This window comes from Vombatus ursinus, unplaced genomic scaffold (assembly GCF_900497805.2).
Source record: "Vombatus ursinus unplaced genomic scaffold, bare-nosed wombat genome assembly UNPS02006874.1, whole genome shotgun sequence".
Lineage (NCBI taxonomy): Eukaryota > Metazoa > Chordata > Mammalia > Diprotodontia > Vombatidae > Vombatus > Vombatus ursinus.
The window spans coordinates 5,766,679-5,788,851 of NW_020946652.1; the positions used below are offsets into that span (position 1 = coordinate 5,766,679).

The 22,173-nt window shown below is 50.5% G+C and overlaps 1 protein-coding gene across 5 annotated transcripts in view; it reads left to right on the forward strand.

Annotated features, from left to right (window-relative positions):
- Positions 1-22,173, forward strand: part of OPA1 (OPA1, mitochondrial dynamin like GTPase) — a 73,267-nt gene that overhangs the window by 11,441 nt on the left and 39,653 nt on the right. For 2 of the 5 annotated variants that reach the window (XM_027848760.1, XM_027848759.1), the window contains exons 4-12: positions 1,602-1,709; positions 4,276-4,329; positions 5,001-5,065; positions 12,600-12,710; positions 16,271-16,324; positions 17,667-17,771; positions 18,593-18,679; positions 20,399-20,512; positions 21,948-22,028. In XM_027848760.1, coding sequence (XP_027704561.1) covers positions 1,602-1,709; positions 4,276-4,329; positions 5,001-5,065; positions 12,600-12,710; positions 16,271-16,324; positions 17,667-17,771; positions 18,593-18,679; positions 20,399-20,512; positions 21,948-22,028 — 779 coding nt within the window. The remainder of the gene's footprint in view (positions 1-1,601; positions 1,710-4,275; positions 4,330-5,000; positions 5,066-12,599; positions 12,711-16,270; positions 16,325-17,666; positions 17,772-18,592; positions 18,680-20,398; positions 20,513-21,947; positions 22,029-22,173) is intronic. The other 3 variants (XM_027848762.1, XM_027848761.1, XM_027848763.1) reach the window with 3 other exon arrangements.

The following is a 22,173-nucleotide window of genomic DNA, read 5'->3' on the forward strand; positions in this document are numbered from 1 at the left end:
GTGTGTGTGTGTGTGTGTGTGTGTGTGTGTGTGTGTGTGTGTGTGTGATGGGGTTATTTGCATTTCTCTTCTTATTAGTGATTTGGAGCATTTGTTCATGTGATTGTTACTAGTTTGCAATTCTTCTGAGAACTGCTTATATTCTTTGAACATTTATCTGTTGAGAATGGCGTGTGTGTATGTGTGTGTTTACATATATTATGCATAGATATCTGTTTAGTTTTCATATGTCTTGCATACTAAACACCTGTCTGATAAGTTTGATTCAAAGATTTTTCCCCCATTTGATAGCTTCTCTTTACCTTGGTAAATTCCTTTTATTTGTGCAGAATCTTTTCAATTTTATATGATCAAATTTTATCTTTTTGCCTCTATCCCTTGTTTGATTAAGAATAGATTTCCTCCCCATAACTTTGAAAGGTACGCTACTTCTAATTTTTTATCATTTGATCTTTAACATCAAAGTCATGAAGGTATTTAGAATGTATTGTGGTGTATGGCAGTAGGTGTTGGTCTAAGCAGTTTTTATCCAGTCAGGAGTTCTTTTCTAAATAATTTATATTTTTAGTTTATCAAACTTGAGGTGGTTAAGTTCCATTGTTTGTGGTTCTCTTGTGTCTGTTCTGTTCCATTGATCAGTTTCTCTGTCGTCTAAGCAATCCCAGATGGTTTTGATGGCTGCTGTTCTATCATAATTTGAGGTCCCTCTTCATTCCCACCTTTTCCATTATTTCCTTTGATCCCCTAGATTTTTCCTTTCTCCAGATGAATTTTGCTATTATTTTATCGTGTTTTATATTTTATTGATATATCATTAAAAGCATAAATAAACTTTGGTAGCACTATCATTTTTATTGTATTTTATTATATTGGCACAGCCCAGCCATGAACAGTGAATAGTCCTTGAGCTATTGAAGTTGTTCTTTACTTCTTTAAGGAGCTCTTTGCAATTGAAACTCTATAAATATTTTGTGTACTTTGTTAGATTGATCTCCAGATACTTTATGCTTTTTATAGTTACTTGGACTAGGATTTCTCTTCCTATTATTACCTCTTAGATTTTCTTATTATATAGTGATGCTATTGATTTTTGTGGATTGATTTTGTAGCCTGCAATTTTGCTGAAGCTATTGTGATGATACAGTTGAATATTAAAAAAAAAAAAAACTACAAAAACATAGAAATAAATTGAATAATATACTTACCTTAGTTATGGAGGGGAGGTAACTTATCCCATTCAGCAAATGGAAGTAATTAGAGATAAGAGAAAGAAAAGTACTTGGTATCATTAAAATGATTTTTTACATGAAAAAATACTGATTAGTGTCAGAAGAGAACAGCCACAGATTGGGGACAGCTAAAAACTTGATTTCTGAAACACTCTTAAGAGTCACAGATTCTCAAAGAACTTTGTGCTAGCTCTGTCCGCCCAGTGGTGGTTGTTGCTTCACCGCTAGACGTGGCTGCGCGTGGCAGGTCCGTGGAGGCACCACCTTGCACTCACATCCCCAGTTTGGTTCTTTCTCTCTGGTGGGGTTGTGGAAGAGAGATGCCTCTTTCCGGGCTGTGGCTGACGGATGTGTCTCTTCTCTCTTCTCTAGAGAAGCTTAGTCAGGCCCTTCCGGACTCCGAATCCCTGGCCAGGCTGCTTCCGGACCTGGACAAGCTGGCGGGGAGCTTCAGCCTGCTCAAGGACTTCTTCTCCACAGGTGAGGAGTCTCGCCTTCGTGGGCGCTTGTACACGGTCACGGCTCCAGGGCAGTCCTTGGTTTGAAAGGGGGGTGTCAGGAGGAGAGGCCAGGCAGCCCCTGGGTCCTGGGGAGTGGGACACGTCGGCGGAGAACGGACAGACAAAAAGCCTTACGCTCACATTAAAGACGTTCTCCCCGTGTAAATGGGCGCAGGAATCTGGCTGACGACTTTTGAAAAGCATCCAAGCGAAACAGAGTGGGTTTGTCAGCCAGAATCTGCTCTTTGTTTTAGGATGTTTTCTTTGTCTTTAATGGTTGATTTAAAATGTTATCTTGACAAACATTAAGCTACAGAGAAACAAGTTCTCTTGAAACAATTTGTAAAAATGCAAGGGCCTGGCATTTTTTAATTCCACCTCTAACCCTGGCCCTGCTTCTGTTTCTAAGCTTCGTCCCTAGGCTAGCCCGTGGAGGGATTTCTGCATTTAATAAAGTTGGCCCATGGACTTCCTGTACCCTGGGTGGCAATGTGCAGGCGCCCTTTGCAGCTGCTCGCCGGGTTGGAGAGGGCTTTCCTCGTAGTTTCAGGCTTCGCCCGAGCACGGGGAGCAAGCCACAAGCGCTTTTACTTGGCTGGAGCATCTTGCCGTCCATGGACCAAAGGCCGAGAGGGCAGAGCAGGAGTGAAGGTCTCCTGGAGCCCTGGGATGAAGGGCGCCTCGCCTTCAGGTGAAGCCCCTCCCAGGCGGCTCTTTCCTCTAGCTAACTGTGCCCATTCCCTGGATCCATGACAGAAGGAAGCCGACCGGGGAGGGCCAGGCCCCCGTGCCAGGGGCGCTGGGCCTGTGACTTCAAATGCGGCCTCGCTTCCCAGAGATGGGGTGACTGAGCAAGTCACTAGACTGCTTCACCCTCAGTTTCCTCATCTGTGAAATAGAGATGATGATAATAATAGGACCTGCCTCACAGGGGTGTTGTGAGGATCTCATGAGATGATGTCTGTCGAGTGTTGTGCAAACCCCAAAGGACCATGTGCGTGCTAGCGAGGCACAGCGGAGACCGGGGCAAACACTGAGGCTGGTGGGGTCCAGAAGGCTCCTTTGTAGACTGCCAGGATTTAGGTGTTTTGTACCTTTTTCCTTTGTAGTGCATCCCGGCAATAGTGGAGAGATAGAGACTCTGTTGGGTGCACCTGCTGTCTCCAGGAGGGCTTAGGTGTTGAGGGCCTGCCTCTGGGCAGCCAGGAGTCCAGAAGGAGGACTAGACTCTCGTTTTGGTTGAAAGAAAGCCCACTGTGGCAAAACACGGGAGTAGTTCTCTACTAACCAGATGAGAGGAACACTCGGGGAGCAGGGGCTCCAAACAAATGCAGAAAAGGCAGGGCCAGAGGCTTGATCAAGGAGGCTGGAATGGGCTTGGATCAGTTCAGAAATTAAGAAACATGTATTACGCCCCTACTGCATGCTGTGTGCTCTGCTGGTCTGGGGCAGAGACGGCAAGCACCTGGATTAGGGCATGGGACGGGTGCAGGAGGTGTGGGAGGAGATTCAGCAGGGCGTGGCCCGTGATGTTTGTGGGCCCCGCGGGATGGGGAGGAATCAGAGAGGAGCCGGGCTGGGCCTCTGCCCCTGGAGAAGTTCCTTAGTAATAATCTCCCTGGTGTGAATGGAAGGAGGTTGGGTCGACTGAGAGCCAGCTGGTGTCAGAGCAGAGCTGTGTCCGGAACATCTCCTTCCCCTTCCTTTACCTGATCATGTCTCTCTGTCATTGTGAGTGCATTTGTCTTCCTTTCACAGCTGAGCTCAGTAGCATGTTTTTAATTTTTTGTTCTTTAAAAAAAAATTTGAGTGATAAAAGAAATAATAAAAAGTCATGAAAAATGCTTTAAAAAGACAACTCATAGATGCCAGTTGAGTTTTGGGTTTAGGAGTATGGCCAGGGTGGTGAAAGGCTTTGAGCTCATTTCAGATCTAGGTCAGGACAGAACTGGGCCTATTGAGCCTTGAGAAGAACGGCTCAGGGGAGTTGAGAATGCTCTCTCTTTTGTCGAAGAGGCATTGGACTTGGCCTTTTGGCCTAGACGAGCTAGCAGCTGTATGTGAATGTTGTAAGGAGCCTCATTTTGGCTGCTTTCCTGTGAGAGCGCCCTCCCCGTGGAGTGGCCTGCCTGCGGGCCATGGGCTCAGTCATTCAGTGGTCTCTGGGTGGAGGCTGGGTGATGGTTGCTATAGTAGGGTGCCAGTGGAATCTTTTCTCAACTTTGAAATCTTGTGAATTTGTGGAATATTTAAAAATTCATAGACAGGACACAGTGTCTGACTTCAAGTATTGGGTTTTCAAGGGTCAGCGAGGGGGAAAATAACCAAGCAGTGGCAGGTCGGTGAGACTTTGGGGGGCTCTCGATAACCAAATTATTTCACTCAGTGATGTCGCTGCTCCATGAATGGCTCAGAAAGCCCTTTGGTGGGACGGACCACGTTGGGGGGACCCAGCCCTTTGCTGCCCCATGGTGGTCAGGCAGGGCCCCCACATTCATGTGCATTTCACGTTATCTTTCATTTCCCCTTTTGCTGATTTTTCACAGGTCACACATTGGTTAGTGAAGTCGTAGGAGCTTCTGACCCACTTCTGTTGTTAGGTGTGTACAAAGCTGTCTGTGCTGACCTCTGCGTGCCTCTCCATGTTTCTGATACACTAATTATAAATCAGAGCAGGAATGCTGCTTTGATAATCCTTCTGGATTCCAGAACCCAGACTTCTCTCAAGCAGACTTGGTGACAATGAAGTCCTCCCTTCATGGGAGAACAAAAATTCTTAATCGTGTGTCTTCAGTAGTAAAATGTTCCACATTGTTTGCTTGGCCAAAGCATCTTCTCAGAACGTTCCACGAAGCTCTTCATATCAACGTGGAAAGTAATTCTGGGGCGTCTCATCTGCTTTGTCATGGCTGGCACTTAAAATTTGGGCTTTGCCCTATGTCATTTTGATATCTAATATCTGTTCTTACACCTGGCAGCTGTCAGTGTTCTTACCAGAAATGATCCTAACTCAAGGTTCCTTGTTTATACTCCACTGGGATTACTTGCCATGTTTTCTCAAATAATGCCATAAAGTGACGTCTTCAATTCTGAGTAAAATACTGGTCATTTTTACTGAGAAAATGGAGCATGATCTTCGGCAGACCATCGGCTACGTTTAGCCTGGACGCTGAGCTGCTCTTCCAGTCACCCTTTTGACCAGACGTAGTTTGGGGTTTGGAGCCGTTGTGGAGACAGCGAGAGATCACAGGTGTGTGTGCTTGTCTTCCAGGTACCTCGGGAGAGACAGCGTTTCGAGCGACAGATGCATCAGAAAGCGACAGGCAGTTTAAAAAGGTAAGAAGGAAAGGAAAGCCCTTTCATTGTGTGTGTGTGAATTCTGAGGCATCCTTCATCTTCTGGGTCGCCTGGGAGGATGGAAGGGCTCAACGTTTCCCTTAATACAGTATGTCATGAAGCGGGATCTGCTGAGCAGAGCAATTACCAAGAGCACAGGGCCTGGGTTGGGGTCTCCCCGCCAACACTCAGAGTTCTGAGATGCCTGCCTCCAACTGCTGATTCCTGGGCAGGATTGGCACAGATCCTCCCGGAGGATGGTCATCGATGCCACAGGGCACGTGCATCCTTTCTGTGTGTTTTGGATAGGATGTGACTTCGTGGGCATAGCAACTCCCAATGGGAAAATGCTGCCACTAGTCCATTTGGTACCTGTTTAGCCAGAAAGGCCCGGGGCCTTGGTGAGGATGGTGCAGCCAGGCTGTGGAGGAGGCCTGCCGGAGGGCCGGGGCGTCCGAGGCCAGGCCTCAAGCCCTGGCTGCTGTGGGCTCATTGTCCTACATTAAAACCCACACTCATTTCCTGTGGGGGCACAAACCTTACATTCAAGATTTCCATGAAAAACATTTTTATTTTTTAAAATATGTTTTGAATGAAAAGATTTTCTTTTAAAGTTAGATGCTATTTGGCTTTTTCTTTTTGCAGGGAGGTATTAAAGTGTAGTATTTTTGGAAGGTTCCTGATCTCCTCATAGTATTAATCACAGGGAAGGAAGAGTGAGATTCTCTTTTGTGGTGTGCTCGGCCACAGGCTTCAGGTTGGGGAAGCAGGAGCTTAGAGAAGAGTTTTTAGGTCGTCCTTTTCCTCTGCTCCCTTTCACCTTGGTTTCAAGCCTTACTGGCAGACGAGGATGAGGTCGGCCTTCATCATCTGCACCGTTGAGGAGGGAGGGGATGAGGAGTCGGCAGACGGCAGACATCTAGAGCCGTGAGGCTCAGGAAGGCCATCCGATTCACCCCTCCTTTGGTCCGTTTGAGGACGCTGAGGCTGCGCAGCCAGGGCTGTCCAGCGGCTTCTGGTTTACGCACATTATCGCTGGACACGTGCAGAAGTCTTGCGCCTCAGCTCACTGAGAGCTGTGTTTCTATGACCTGCTCCCTTCAGGGTCAGGAATCGTCTGTTTGGGGATTGAAGTTGGCACTGCCAGGGTAGAGGGTTCATCCTTTTTGGGACTCAGTGCCAGTGAGACCAGCTGGGAGGAAGGAGCAGGAACACAGATCACAGAGGGGGCGGTCAGAGGCAGAGGCCAGCGCGTTTGTTGCTTCAGCGACACGCTTTGCGTATTTCAAGTTAATTCCTTGTTAAAATGATATTTTCAGGGCATAACATTCTTGTTTGCTTGTTACATGCCTAAATAATTTTTCCCTCTTTTTATCATGAATGTTGAGTCTTAGACATGAAGAGATTCACTGAAGGTTACCCCACATGACAGTGAATCATACTGAGGTGCAGAGTCTCTGTCTCCCAGAGATTCCTGAGCCCCCACCAGGAGTCCTCTCTGAATAGTTCGTGTGCGTCCAGTCTCAGTGCAGCAAAGGCCAATGGACAGTTCCCAGGATGTTGGTGTCATAGGCGTCTGTGATTGTAAGATTGACATGTAAGTAGCGCCTGACGGTAACAAAGCGGTCCATTGGACCGCGCTGATAGACGGATTGTTCCATCGGGTGGCAGGCCTTGGGGCTCAGCCAAGGTGTCGGACCCTGGCATGGCGCGGCTGGAGCCCAAGGCCTGAGGTGGCCCCGGCCCACGGAGCTTTGACAAGAAAGAGAGGACGCAAGAAGGGATGACTGGACGTTTGGTCAGCACGTGACAGGAAGAAAGACACAACACCAATAACAACCAGAGCTGGCTGCCAAGAGATACCACTGAGGCAGGCAGTGGCCTCTGCTAATTTGCAGAAAACCCTTCCCGAGCTGGAGGCTCATTGAGGGCCTGCCGAGCACTCAGGGAAGGCAGGTATCAGCTGAATCACGGGCTGCGTCTGTGACCTTGGGACAGCACACAACCAGAGACCGCTTGTCACAGTTAGCGGGAGCGGACGGGCCCACCCCCCCACAACATGAGAAGCTCTGTCCCCAGGCATCCCCACGAGGTGGCCACCCTCCCTGGTCTCCAGTTGAGTGTGCCCATGCTCTGTGGAGCTGTCCATTTGTAGTGGACACCTCACTCACAGGACTGAAGAGGCTAAGGATCTGTAGGTGACCTGGCAGTGCAGAGAAGCATGCTCCGAGCATCCGGGTGTGTCACCGCCGTAGCTGTCCAGACGTGTGACCATCCTCAGACCATTCAGCAGGTTCAGGACTCGACATTGTCTTGGGCACAAAGGAGGCACCTGTGGCATCTTTTCCTTCATTCATCTCCTGGCTTTTGTTTTTAGGCGGACAAATGAAGCTTCCTGTCCCCCGAGCAGCAGCTGGCGTCCACCCCTAAATGCCTGCCCCACTCCTGCCCGATGGTCTTTGGGTGGAGAGCAGATGGGCGCTGGCCAGCTCAGATTATTCAGTAAGTTACCCTGAGAGCTGGGGAGATGGTGCCCGGGAAGCAGCCTGGACCAACTTTTTCCACCTGTTTTTACCCCCTCTCCTTGTAGGATGGATTGGGGCAGTTACTGACTGGCATAGTTTACACACTTCCTCTCTCATTCAGTTGATCATTTATTGATCACGGGAGACGGTACTTGTAAAGACTCAGTGTCTGCTTTTCTTCCCCACCCCTCCCATCCTACTGAGGCCCCATGTGCTCCAAGAGCTGCCCCAGTCCTCGCGTGGGCCAGTTTAAGCAGTTAAAATGCTCCTCTGTTTCTCTGTGTTACCTCAGGGCTGCCCTGCATCTGTCTTGTATTTTGCTGAGGGGAAATAGCAGTTTAATGTAATTATCCGAAGCTGAGTCCCAGAACTGGCCAATTGGGAAGGGGCTTAGCAGCCGTCCCATCCAGTCCAGTCCGTAGATGAGAAGGAATTTCTAGGAGAACATGCCTCACGAGGGGTCATCTCGCCTGCTCTGGGTCCGTTCTCCTTCAGAAGCTTTTCCTAACCTCATCCCAAGTTGGCCTCTCACAGCTTCTGCCCTGCGGGCCAGGCGAGACCTTCTCCTCCGTCCTCCACGGGAGACAGCCATCTGCTTGCTTGGAGACAGGTCTCTTGTACCCCGCGTCATCCCGAGTTCCGTCCACCATCATAGGCCATGACGGCAGCAGCCCCTCACCCGCCTTTTGCCCTCTTCTGGACACTGGCCCAGAATGGAAGGCTTCGCAGCAGAGCGTCATCCAACCGATTGAGGGAAGGCCCGAAGAGTCAGGCAGGGCCGCCGGCGTCCCTGTGGGTGCCAGGGAGGAAGCCCATGCTGGGCTGGTAGGCCGTAGGGAGCAGCTGAAGGAAGAGGAGGTGGGCAGGGACAAGCAGTCGCCTCGCTTGGCATCTGCTGGTCTGCGTCACTCTCCTCTCCCTTCCTAGCATCTACTCCGTGAGACTTGGTCAGAACGTTGTCCCTTGAGAAGACGGTGGTGCCGTTGGCACAGAGGACAGCTGTAGGCCTAGGCAAGTCTGTGAGGAGCCCTTTTGACCGGCTGACCTCCTGGGAATTTCACTTTGACCTTAAGCATCGACGGGAGCGAGCAGGTGAAGGTGGCCGGTGCGTGCATGTGCATCGACATTTGAAATTCTGTCTGCTTTTGGGAATCTTCATGCGTGTGGTAAAATGCCTCCCATTTGTCTGGAGCTGGGCAGAGCCCAGTGTGAGCAGGAGGGGTTGGGGTCCATTTTAGCCATGACAGAATTTAACCGTCATTCAATGCCTCCTGTGTGCACGGAGCGCTCCATGAGGTCTCAAGGAAGATCTCGCCATTGTGGAGCTATGGGTAGTCCAGATGAGAAAGCATCACCAGCAACTTTAACAGGAAACAATCCGCATTTGGTGCATAGTAGGAGGGAAGGAGAAGCGCCCCAGGAGGTCTGGGGAGAAGAGTGACTGCTCCTCGGGGCACACGTGGGGATCGCCAGTCCTTTTGTCTGTGGGGCAGAGTGTGTAAGAGGGACGGATAGGAGACGGCTTGGCATTGAGGGTGCCCAGATGCAGAAGACCTTCGAGGCTGGGCAGAGGGACGTCGTGGGGCATCACCTGTGCCGTGGTCGGGCCCCCGGGAGGATCGTCTGCTGCTCTGGGGGGCACGTGGATCAGCAGCCGCACAGAGAAGGCCCGGAGGTCGTGACACCTGAGTGTCGGTCTAAGGGATTGGGAAATGTTGGCCTGGAGAAGAGAGGACCGGGACGTGATCAGTGTCTTTGGGGCATCATTCGTTCTGTTTGGCACCAGACGTTGGCAGAGGCAAATTTATGCCTGCTCAGAGGGAAGATTTCCCTGCACGGGGGCGGGGCCCCTCTCCCTTGTTCGCACCGTGGCCTCCCTACATCTGGCATGGGGCTGCGGAGTCCCACGTGTGGGGAGGAGGACCGCCTGAGTTTGAGGCTCATAGAATGTTTTCACACAGGAAAGGCTGGTTCAATGGGTTTCCTTTTGAGGACGTGGCAGCAGACTTTTCAGTTGGGTTATTTGGGTCTCCGAGGCTCTTGGCAACTTTGTTGTTCTCACGTTCCAAGTGAAGAAAGGAGAGCGTGGTCAGGGCCTGTCCCTGCCTGCCCCGACTTAATTGAAGTATCTGGGTCACTTCCCCATCATGGAAGTCACCACCTTCCAAGGGGGCTAGGAAGGGGGATTCTTGGGTACTATTAATCTAAAATGTCTTGCCTTGAATTTTTAATTTCTATATTTACTTTTTTAAATGATTTTGACATGTTTTAAGGCTGTATTCTTGAAGTTAATACATTGTGGGAAGTAGCATCTCCTCACCCTTTTTAATCAGCATTGCCGGGTTTTGATTTGGGGGCTTTGGGTTGTCACCAGGAGGCACTGGCATATCATTTTGTATTTAAGAGAAGTGTTTTATCCACTTCAACGGAGAAGTCACCTTTCTGGGAAAAGAATACTTATGTTGAAGTATTGTAGTGTAGACCTTTGGTTTTGTACCTCATTCTTCTTTTCTTCCCAACTTTGTAGGAAGTAGGACTGTTAATTTCAGCTCTCTTCATTGACAGCCTTGGAAGGAAAGCAGGTGTTCCTAGGAGGAGGGCTTGGCCATCTCAGAGCTTAGAGTTCTTTCTAGCCTCTTCACTGCTTTAGAAGCTGATAAGCGTGTAATACATCTGATGGCAGGGGTTTAGAGAGATGCTTTCTCAGGTGTAGACAAGGCTTGTATGTCGTCCGAAGCTCTGATGGCATGTCACAGCCCTGAGCAAAGTCGGTGAGGACCCCAAAGCCAGTGAACCCCACAGATTGGACGCTCTTTCTGTTTTGGTTGGCGACAGACAGTGGCATGATGAAGCCAACCCTCTGGGGCAGGTAAGAACAGATAGAGCGAATGAAGCATCAGTAGCCTTTGTCCTGGTGCCTTTTTCCTTCATCACTAACTGAATTTCAAAGGTATGTTGTCGCACCGAAGGTGGTTATAGTTTTTATTAGTAAAATACACAATTTTAATATTGGAAGTAATTGCTAAAAACCCAACTGTTTTCATACAAAAGTTTGATTCCTTTTCAGGTGGGTCCTCAAAATAATTATCCACAAATTTAGCCTGACAGCAGTTTCCATAAATTAGAATTTTGAATTTAAAAAGTCCCTCAAATTGTTGCTATATTTCCTGTATCTAAAATGCTTGTTTAAAAAGCAAAAATATTTCCCATTGGAGAATAATAGAGTTCTGTTTTCATATTTATAGAGTTTTTATTTTTGTTTTGGTTGCACATAAGTTGAGGTAAGTTATGGTGTTAAGCTTTTGAGCAAGTATCAGAAAGTTATTTAATGGTTTTAATCATTACTTTGATATATTCGTTACACATTTTCTTTTCAGAAACTTTAAATTTCCTTATAAATTATATTATCTTGGCATGGAAGACCAAGGGTTATGTAAATGCTTTTATACCTTAACAGTTATTTGGAAAGCTGTGATGTCATTTCAGATTCTTAGTCGAATTGAAATGATCCTCCTAATTGTTGACTTACACATTTTGGTGGGGGATTAAGTGAACTTTGAGCACATCGTTCTGCCTGTGCAGGGTAAATATGTCCTTTAGTCGTCAAGACTCTGCCATATTGGAATTTGTAACTGGGGACACTGGCCCAGGTTTATTTCTGTTACTGTCCATTTTGATTTTCTCTCATGTTTCCTTGGAGCTATTGATTTAATAAGAAAAGAGCATTTCACATGCAGGAGCAAATGTTGTTCTTTTCTGGTTTTTGTTGAATGTCTAATTACACATTTGAAGTTAAATTTGGTTGTCCTTTTCCCCTCCATGTGCTTTGGAAATTGACTCAAACTCTGAGAGGCCTCATAAAGGCTTTTTCCACCCCATGTCATTAAGCTAGTCAAAAGTCAAATGTCTAGTCATACCAGTTGCTTGTGTATATTGGGGAAAAAAAAGATTTTGTTCAATTGTAAAACATTACATTCAAAGTAACTTGTGTGTGTATAGATACAACTAAATTTTTATTTGATTTTCTTTTTTTTTTTTCTTTTTTTGGTCTGCATCTATGTAGGGAATTCCTGGTGTGGAAACTCCCTCCACTGATTCAGATCATTAATCTGCCTCTAACTAAGATATTACACTTAATTTGCTAAGGTCACTGAGAGGTCAAGTAACCTGCCCTGGTCATACCATCTTCCACCATACCGAGCTTCTCTGCCCCTGCCTTTCTCCCTCTCCCTCCCCTTGTCTCTCCGTCTCTCCTCCCTCCTTCCCCCTTCCTCCCTCTCTCCCTCTTCCCTCTCTGTCCCTTTTCCCCCCTCTCCTTCCCCTCTCTCCCTTCTCTCTCTCCCCTCCCTCCTTCCCCCCTCTCCCTCCTCCCTCTCCTCCTCTCCCCCCCCTTCCTCACTCATGTATCTCTACCTAGCTGGCTTTCTCTCAATTGACTGGTTATTAGCAGAAGCTCCACCAGAATTTTTTTGAACTCCACTTCTCTGCGGAATAAACGATTGAAATGGGAAGAGAAGCTTTGCAGGTTTATTGAGTCAGAACCTGGCTGTTGGACCTCGATTCCCCTGTGTCTCGTGTCGCCCATTCTCTGTACAGCGAGACTGAGGCAGGCCCAGGGCGGAGTTACCTGGGACGTTTTCGCTGGAGCCTTCCCCTGTGGAGTAGGGAGCAGGCCGAGCGTCTGTCCTGGGGCAGTCCGGCCGATCGGGGTCGACTCTGCAGAAATGATAGAGGTCGTCCCGATCGTTGGAGTGTTCGGGCATGAGTCAGGCATCGCGTTGTCTCTTTTTTATTTTAAACTTACCCCTTCCATTCATTCGTTTTGTCTGATGTTAGCAAGGGGAGGGTGGAGCCCCTGTACCAGTGTCGGTCGTACGCGGGCCCTGGTCGGTGTCCGTTTCTGCTTGAAACTCTCCCTTCCTCCCTGTCTCTCGTCTGTCTTTGTTGTGCCCTTTGGTTTAACGTTGTTCTCCCCCGATTTTCCCCTTCTCGTTGTAAACTCGTGGCAGGGCCTGCTTGGTGAGCTCATTATCTTACAGCAGCAAATCCGCGAGCACGAAGAGGAAGCGCGCAGAGCAGCTGGCCGGTATAACGCAGGCTATTCCCAGCAGAAGCGCCAGGTGATGGGCTCAGGGGGCTACGCGCTGTCTTCCTACAAATCAGGCATCCCGTAGAGAGCCCCCCTCAGGACACGGGGTTGTTGTCAGAAGAAGCGACCCCGGGACTGAAGCTGGAGGCGACGAGAGAGGACCGCAGGCAGCGAGGGGTGTGATGGGGGGGGGGCGCGAGGCATCCCCGCCTTAAAAGGAAACATGGACGGTGCCTGCTGTCGAGTCACTCCGAGGCCTCCCCTGGACTCTGGTGCAGTTTCCTCTTTTGAAAAATGGTCACGGTTGTGTCACGTGGGCCTCCTGGCAGAATGCATTCTCGGAGCAGTTTGTTTTTCCCGTCACAGACGAAGGCCATTTTCGTGGCAGGCACAGGTAGCGGAATGAATCAATCGAGAGCCCAGTTACAGCCAGCTAGGCGAGGGCAGAGGCATTGCAAAGGCAGGACGTTTCCTTCGCGAGCGCCTGCATCCAGTAGAATACAATTCCCCGGGCTCCAGCTTTGGCTGGCAAAGCCGTGACTCAGGCTCTCCCATTTGTTGTGAAGAGGTGCTTGAGAACCATCCTCTAGTTTGATTTCTCTCTTCGAGGGTCCTGGCTTTTCTCAGTTCAGAGGCTGTGGAGTCAGTCCTGGCGATGCACGCTCAGCTTGGCTGCAATGGAGAAGCTTAGCCAGCAGGCGGGCTGTTTCCACGTAGCTTGTAGTTTCCACTCAGGTGAAGGCTGTTGCCTTTCCTGTTGAGCCAGAGAAGGGTCTGTTTCAAAGCGATGGCTGCAGGGTCTCCCCTCGTGCCAGTGAGGTCATCCATCGCTGGCCGTGGCAGACAGTGCTCTCCTTTGGGTGACAGGCTCACAGAGTCAGTAGAGAAGAAAGGGGAGGCCAGGGGTTAGCTTAGCAGCACCTGAGCATCTCTGTACATGCAGATGATGTCTGCTGGTGTTGTTCCTGGGTTTTTTATTTTTTTAGGGGTTGGCCAGTGTTGCCCCTGGATTGAGAGAGGATTCTGTTATCCTGCTATGAGAAGGTAGGGGAGGGGCATGGCGGTGCCATTAGACTTTGGTGATTCCAGGGGTACTTAGAGTGGATCGTTGGCTTTCCTGAGAGGCATCGTTCTTCTCTTTTTACACAGTGGCCACGGCCCTGAGTGTGCAGAGAAGAGAGCCGGATCCAGATTTTCATGGCGCTGCTAACCCATCTGTGTCTTACTTTCTAGAACTTTAGGATGAGAGTTCATCCTGGCTTAGCCTTCACATAGTGGGAAAGTCAAACGAAATTCCTTCTTTATGTCTGAAGTGCGTTGTGAAGCAGCCCCAGAGCGCTGTCCCGTCAAGGGGAGGGCCCCTGAAGGGCCAGCTGAGGTCCTTCGTGGCTCAGCAGAGTGCTCCTTCGCTCTCTGAGAGTTTATGGAAGCAGCGAATGTGAGGAAAACACGCCCTCTGGTTCTGAGCCAAAGAGCTGGTGGACAGACTGAGTTTACAAGTGGGCATTTTCCTTGGTCCTCATTGGCTCCTTTAGGGTCAAGGTCGACTGTTGAGATGCTGAAGTTAGGTTCCTTTTGGGGAGGGACCACTCAGGCTCGGTGTCTTGTCCGTGATCTCCACAGCCTTGGGATTGTAGAAAGCCACTGATCCCCAGTCTGGTCCCCAGGGAGCTGCAGGCAGCTCATTTTCTCAGCAGATTCAGTGCCTGAGGTGGGTCACAGGCCCACTGCAGGTTTTGTGAGCAGCACAGAAAAGGGTCACCCCGACAGTGTCTTCTCGGGCCAGCCAGGACGTGCCTTGGACGGTGCTATCTTCCCTTGCCCCACCACCTTCATGGGGGTTCAGTGGGGAGGCACAGAGATCCACTGGCCCAAACCTCCCGTTTTACAGAAGAGGAAACTGAAAAGCCCCTCCCCTTTTTTTAAACAACCCTCTCATTCGGCATTAGGAGGCTCTTTGCTCACCAGGGTGAGGGTCCCCGTTTTACAGAATGAGCTGGAGAGTGACTCACGCCAGCAGGACCGCCTCGTGTTGGTGCCGCATTCCCCCCATGACCCCAGGAAGGGCTAGTGGGGGTGGCCCGGAGTCGAGGAGGTGTGACTGCCTTGGCGGCCCTGAGGAGCAGGGGGCCTTCCCACCCTTGGGCTCCTTCACTTCAGAGCTCGGACTGATCAGGATCACCCCTGGAGCTGGTGCAGAGCACTCAGAATACGGTGGAGCGGTGCAGCCTTCTGGGCAGGGACCGTTGGTCCCGTGGCTGAGGCCCGCTGCCAGGAAGTGGGTGGTCAGAGAGGAGAGGCCTCATGCAAGTCATCTGACTGGCTGCTGTATACACCACATTGCCTCCCGGGGTTTGGGGGAGGAGAGAATTCCCCGGTATGGCCTCCTCGAGTTTACAAGGCAGTTTTAAAGTTTTGAGACTCCAGTGTCCCGGGCGTCCAGAGTGACACGTCAGACGTCAGGCATTACCGGATACCTCCTCGACTGACTTGGGGACTGGGGCAGGCAATCAGCTCAATGTAGGAAACTCCCACCCTTGACAGCCATCCAGTCAGCTTCAGTGCCCGTCAGTAGGGGTCCTTAACCTCAGTTCCTCATGTTGGGATGTGTGATAGAAAACCTTTAACCCACCCCTCCCCCAGCCTCATTTGGGTTTCCTTTTGGGTGGTGGGTCTTCCCTACGCTTCTTTGCCCCCCCCCAATCCTTCCCTACATCCTGCCCATCTGTCCTGTGCACACAGACCTCATGCCACTAACACGGGGAGGAAATCTCAGAGTGGTCATTTGTAGCGTCCTGTACTTTGTGGACCCAGTCACGACTGGAGTCTTGTAGGCTGTCCGTGACCCACGTAATCGTTAGCAAGAGGAGACGGAATCCAAAACCGTGGCAAGTCCAGCGGCCGAAGAGGTCACCTGTCCCAGTTAAGCCTGGGCAGCCTCCCCACGAGGCAGAGGACAGCTAGACTTCTTGCCTTTGGTGTTGGTGATCGGAGAGCAGCGAGGGTGGCCTTGGCCGGGGCTCCAAGATGCAGCATGGGGCGCTGGAAGCCCACTGTGGCACAGAGGGCTTTGACATCATCTCTTCACTCCCAAGCTGCTCCTGCTGTCGTGACGATTGTTCTGAACGTTCCAGAGCTCTCAGAACAGTTGGAATTAGCACAGAGAACATCTGCACTCACGCTCTTCGCTGTGGCCTGGCATTCCAGGCCCCTTGATCTCAGGGAGGGGCACTCCACACGGGTCAGAATTTAAAAGCAAGCACCTGCATCTGGCCAGTGCTTTGGAAATCTAACCTTACTCTGGCCCCGGGGCACCACAGAGGCCTTAGGCAGGGGAAGCCCTTCAGTCTCGTCCCACGTTACATTTGTTTCTCGTGCGCTCCAGGACGGACTGCCCATCGCGTCCCATCCGGAGGAGAGAACAGGGGATGGGCCAGTGGGGGTTTGTCTTCCTGCCTGTCCACGGGGCTGTCTCGAGGTGAACGTGGCTGTTAGCTTTCTGTCCCGTTTGAATTCCCTTCCCTTCGGAACAAGCCTAATCTGTTTTCCCCGGCTTCCCAAAAGATTCAAATGATATTAATGTGATTGTAGGTGTCGGACAAGGAGAAAGTGGAGCAGCTTCAGGAAGAGCTCCTACGTACTCAGGTGAGCTGCCTCCCCCTCCCCCGAGCCAGTGTCCTCCTGGGATCCAGCTGGAATCTGGGGGTGGGCAGCTTGGGCCCAGGCCTGCCCCCTCTGTGAGGCTCCTGATCTCCAGAAAGCCAGCCAGCAACTAACGTGAAAGCTAAGATGTTGGGGGAGAAGGGAGCTAAGCCAGTTAGGCCTTGGATCTGGCAGGGAGGGAATCACTAATGACAGCGTGGCCAAAAGACCTGATACTTTTAACTCTGGTAACTCCGGTCGGCACCTGTACTGGCGTTTCCAGGGAAAGCCAGCTGAAACTTGCTCATAGCATTTCCCTTTGGAGAAGTACTTAATTCTGAGGAATTGAATTGCTTTTACCCAACAGCTCTGCCCGGGAAAAAGCCTCCAGCCTGACAAAGCACCCTTTCCTGAAGGTGCCTTCTCTTCTTTTGAGTAGCTCGAGGCTCGCGGGGGGTGGTCCTGAGGCCTCTGACCCCAGCCTTGGCCCACATTTACTGCGCAAGCAGACAGGAGAGGCCCAGGACCTTCCCATGCTCACGAGAGGCCTGCCTGGCTGCTAGCTCGGGGGAGCCTGGGCCCCTCTCACGGGGTGCCAGCTGCTGGGACCCAGGGGGCTGGCCGGGGCCCTCGAGCCGCCTCCAGGGTGGCAGAGCTGCTCCCTGTCTGAGCCCCATCATCCAAGGGGCTGGGGAGAGCTCCCCCGGCTAAGCACAGGCACATCCTCCCCCTCATCGGGGGATTTCCTGAGGCCAGTGTGTTTCGACATTAGTGAAGACTTAAACAAAGGAGCCGTCGGAATATTAGGTGGAGGAGCTGGAGAGGAAGGCAGGTTTCTGTGAAAAGTCGGCGACGGAAGCAGTTGCTTTTAAGTCTGTGCAGGGGTGTCCCCAGAGGCGCCCTGCGGGGGAGCAGAGGGCTGCTGAGCTCCCGTGGGGGAAGCGGCAAGGCTTGCTCTCGCAGCCGGGCACCAGACGTTTCTGAAGGGCTGCTTTTGGGCGCTCCCTGTGCTGTCGTGGGGGGGGTCCTAGAGACACCACCAAACTTAAAGTGCTCTGTGCAGAATAGGGCGCATCACTGCTTTTGGGGACTTCAAAGGCCATTGTGTTCGTTCCATTTTGATTTTTCTAATGCAGAGAATTTTTCAACTTGGAATGCCACACGATGGCATGGGTTTTTCTGGACTTGAGATCACCTTTGTATTGAGGAAAATTTTAGTCATTTATCTTAAAATAGAACACTGGGCCAGATAAGGAAGACTTCATTTTGGGGGTGGGTTGTGCGTAGAATTCCTGTTCTTTTGTTTTATACTATTCAGCTTCCACACCAATGTGTTTTCTTGCAGTTGAAGTATCAGAGAATCTTGGAACGTTTAGAGAAAGAGAACAAAGAACTGAGAAAACTGGTGTTGCAGAAAGACGACAAAGGCATCCATCACAGGCACCTCAAGGTACCCCAGTCTGTTCCTCGGTTCTTGGCAGCTTTACCGCGCATATGGATTTAGTGTGGCCGGGGCACTCTGGCTGTTGCTTTGAAAACTTATTTCTTGGCAGCTTCGAGGTTGGGGGAAGGCGATCTCTGCGCGGAACGTGGTGCTTATGTACTGTCTGTATGTTTCGGTCCTTTGGAGCGTCGCACGTCCTTGTCAGTAGTGATCTGTGATCACACTGGGACTGCGGGACATTCTTTGGCCATTTTGTTCGCAGATTCCATGGCCGTGGTCCAGAGGTCCTTTTCTCTTACGATCCTTCTTACAGTCTTCCTCACTAAAGCCACTCCTGGTCTCTGGCTCAGTGTCAGGGCAGGCCAGCTGGTGGAAGGGGCCTGAGCTCGGATCCGGCCCTGGGCACAAAAGCAGAAAAGCCAGAAAGTCCCTGCTCTTACGGGGCTCCCCTCCTGTGAGGGGGAGATGATGCCGGGAAGGGGGCCCCTTGCAGGGCGTTGCGTGTTGGGGGGCTGCCCATAGCAGGCCCTCTTGTAGCGTGCTGCCCAGCTTTGCAATGCCTCCTCCTCTTAGAAGACTTCTCGTCTCCTCCCTTGTACCTGGGGCTGCAGCAGAGGCAGGGGGGAAGTAGGCCGTGACCTGGGCAGGCTTCTCACCCCAGAGAGGGGGCCCCGGCCCAGAGCGGCTCGGGCTGGCATCTTTTAGCCACGGTCACCCAAGAACCTCGCTGCTTTCTGGTTGCCCATTGTGTTATGAGACAGGACGCAGCGCATGGCTCAGGTAGTTAGTAACTTAATCCTCACGGACGTCTTTGTTTGTTTCTAAAGAAATCCCTAATCGACATGTATTCTGAAGTGCTGGACGTGCTTTCTGACTATGATGCCAGTTACAACACCCAAGACCACCTGCCCCGGGTGAGTAGAGGCAGAGAGGTGTGGCTTCCTAGCTGAAAATGTATTTGGGCCATTTTAATTACCCAGATTCTTTAATAGAGCTCTTTGTGTGATGGCTGAATTAAATAAATTTATTGACACTTTTTTATTCTTTGAGGTCTTCCAAATTAGGCTTTTTAATCATCAGATTAACTCAGTAAATGCACATGATCTGTTGTGAAATTCTTCTCTCCAGCAAGTTTGTTGGTAAAATGAATTCCTTAGGTAAATTGTCTCTTCTTTTTCAATAGAAAAGGAGTGTCTATCTTGAAACAACACTAAAAAACCCCAAAATGCCTTGGTTTGCACCAGCTTGATGAATTCTTTCTATAGTCATTGATCTGTGTGCGCCTCACTTATCTGGGGCACATTTACAGGGTAACTTAGGTCGGGCCTGTGAAGAAAGAGTAATCACGTCCCGTGTGCCTGCCCTGGGGAGCCAGCATAGATCTCCTAGAGACTCAAGGATCTCTCCTTCTGTTCTTGCTTGAGGCAGATCTCACAAGCTTTGTGACTTGATTTCCCAGCTTGTAACGATCTAGAAGGATTAGGAGGATGGGCAGGGAATACCGTGTAGAGGCAGGCCCCTTGATAGCAGCAAAAAGCGATGGTACATAGTGGACAAGGAAACAGGACAGGCTTTCTGTATAGCGGTGATGGGCCCTGTCCCTCTGGGGATGATGCAGCCTCCTCTCATTCCCATAGGGCCTGAAAAGAAGGTTAGATTATGCTCACTGACCTCTGTGCATTTCAAATGTCTTGTAGGAAGATTTATTTCCAAAAATGGCAAATGGAAAGAGTTTCCAAAGCTTACAGAGCTTAGCATGAGTTATTGGAAAATTCACGTGCATCAGGGCTGCCGTCCCAGGTGATGGTGGAGAAGCGAGGCTGTATCCTCCATCCATCACATCATCAGTCCTTGGTGGTTAAGACAGCATTCAGGAGCACGTTTGTCACTATGAACAAACAGATTCCCTGTATTGGTGGGGATGGGCCAGCATTGACTTGGTAACTGATGAGGCAGGTCTGAAAAACATCTCAGATCTTGATTAGAAGTACTTTTAGGTGTCCTTACTCCCACATTCTGTTTAAGGAGTGAGTTAAATCTTAAATCGAGTGAAGTATAGCCTGATAAAATTTAAAATCCATCCTATTAAGAACAGATTGAATTAAAAGAAGAAAGTTGTTCTGAGTGTGAGTGACTGACTCAACCTGTTTTAAGATATCCTTTCTTGAATACGCCAGGACTTCCAACACCTGTGGTTTGTTACTGCCTTCCGGAGGCAGCTCCAGCTCACCTCACACTGAGGAGGTCGTCCTTGGGAGGGACTGTGGCCAGACCAGCCTTCTGGTGTTGAGGCTCCACAGACTCATGTGAGCTGGTCCTCAGAGCAGACAGGCCATCCCTAGGACTGTCCTTGAAGCCCATCCAGCTGAGCAGAGACTGCCTGAGCTTATGCTCCCCCAAGGCGGCCTGAGGACAGCCAGGGCCACCTCTGTCCCTTCACCCCCACGAGGCATTGGCAGAGGGCTCAGGGAAGGTTTGCTATAATCATGGAACCTGCTCTTGGAGACACACACATTGTCAGGGTGTTGATGAGTGAAAACGTGATCTGTTCCTCCGGTCATACTTCAGAATTTGAATACAAACTTCTGAGTATCTCAAAACAGTTAGTGATGCTGTTGGTTATTTTGTTCCAGGTTGTGGTGGTGGGGGACCAGAGCGCTGGAAAGACCAGTGTCTTAGAGATGATTGCCCAAGCTCGGATATTCCCTCGTGGCTCTGGGGAGATGATGACGCGTTCTCCTGTCAAGGTAAGGCACCGTGACATCCCCAAGCAGCCTGCCTGGTCCCCCAAGGCCTGAGTCTGTCTGGAGGAGTTTTTGCTAAAAGTAGAATTGAGAGACCTTTTTAAAACATTCGGATCTCAAAGAACATTCTTGACCTGTTTTCTGTTTGGCTGAAGGGCTGTACCCTCGCAGGGGTCTGGAGTCTGTAGTTCTTGTGAAGAAGTCCTTCCCCTTGACTCGGCACGCTGATCTTTCTTTAACATTCAGATCAGCTTCATTCCTGCAGAGCCAAAGAAATGAGTGTAAAAGACCTGGAGGGCCGTGCAGAGTAACAGCTGGACAGCTCCCGATGAGGTCAGAAGCGTCAGCAGCGCCAGAGCAGACCTTTCTCCTGTCTGCCCCCCCTTTGCCGGTCCTCGTGACCTCTCAGATAAAGCCTTTGCACTGGCCTCCCTGTTGCCTTCTCTGCCCTCGTCAGACTGTGCTCCGCTCTGCTGGCCCAGAGAAAGCACGGCTCTGACCGGCTCCCCCCCAGAGCAGGAAGCTTCAGGGCTTCCCCCATTCTCTTGACTAGAGTCCTGGAGCCACACTGCCCTCCCTGCTTGTCCACCATTTAGAACGTTCTGTCTCCCGCCTTTGCCCCTTTGCCCTCCCCACGGCTGCCTCTTGGAGCCCCTTGAGCTCCCCTCCAGCGTGTCCCAATGTGAGGCCTTTCCCTTACACCTCCCCTCCACCAGGTTACTTGGCTTTGCCCCGTACGTGTTGTGTGTCTTCTTGGCCACGGACACATCACGTCCTCTGACTAGATGATCAACGCTTCAGGCAGGGCCTGAGTCATATTTTCTTTGTGTCTGCAATGCCTGGCACAGAGTTGTGGGTGGAGGTCCTCATTGGCCTAAAGTGACCATTATATGAGCCTGGGGCTCTGGCGTGTGCCGTTCTTGTGATCGGTCCCATATTTACTGAGTTATCACAGTGTGGCGACACCTCCCCTTGTACCATGGTGACGCAGACTTGGGACATACAGGGTCTCTTCCCTAAATAGTTTACAAAAGGTGCAGATTGAATCAGCTTGGGTTGCTCAGTCCATCTGCTTGACCTCACCTCCTAGGGAGTTGCCTTCAGGCACCAAGGAGGGAAGTGACCGGCCCAGGGTCACACCGCTGGAATATGTCAAGGAAGGGCTTTCTGACTCCCAAGTCAATCAGAAAGCATTGATTAAGCACCTACTGTGTGCCAGACACGTGCTAAGCACTGGGGATACAAAGAAAGGTGATAGACAAGTCTCTGCCGTCGGGGAGCTCCCCACCGATGGGGCAGCAATGTGCAAACAACACTGTATAGTGTTCCTTGTGAAATGAGAGTAAAACTGCAGAAGACGCTCTGTTAGCAGGGGCTCCGCTGGACCGCGGGTGTGAATTACAAGTGACTCAGAACTTCAATCTTGTCATCATTTCAGGTGACGCTCAGTGAAGGCCCTCACCACGTTGCCCTGTTTAAAGACAGTTCTCGGGAATTTGACCTGACCAAAGAGGAAGACGTAAGTGAGAAAACAAGACGGGGGCCGGCTGTGGATGGCCAGAAATCACTGACTTTTAGCCAGCCTGCTTAAACTCATTCAGTAGAGCATTTACTCAAGGGTTAACTATGAATAAAAAGCAAGTCGTGCTCTCGGGTGGGATGAT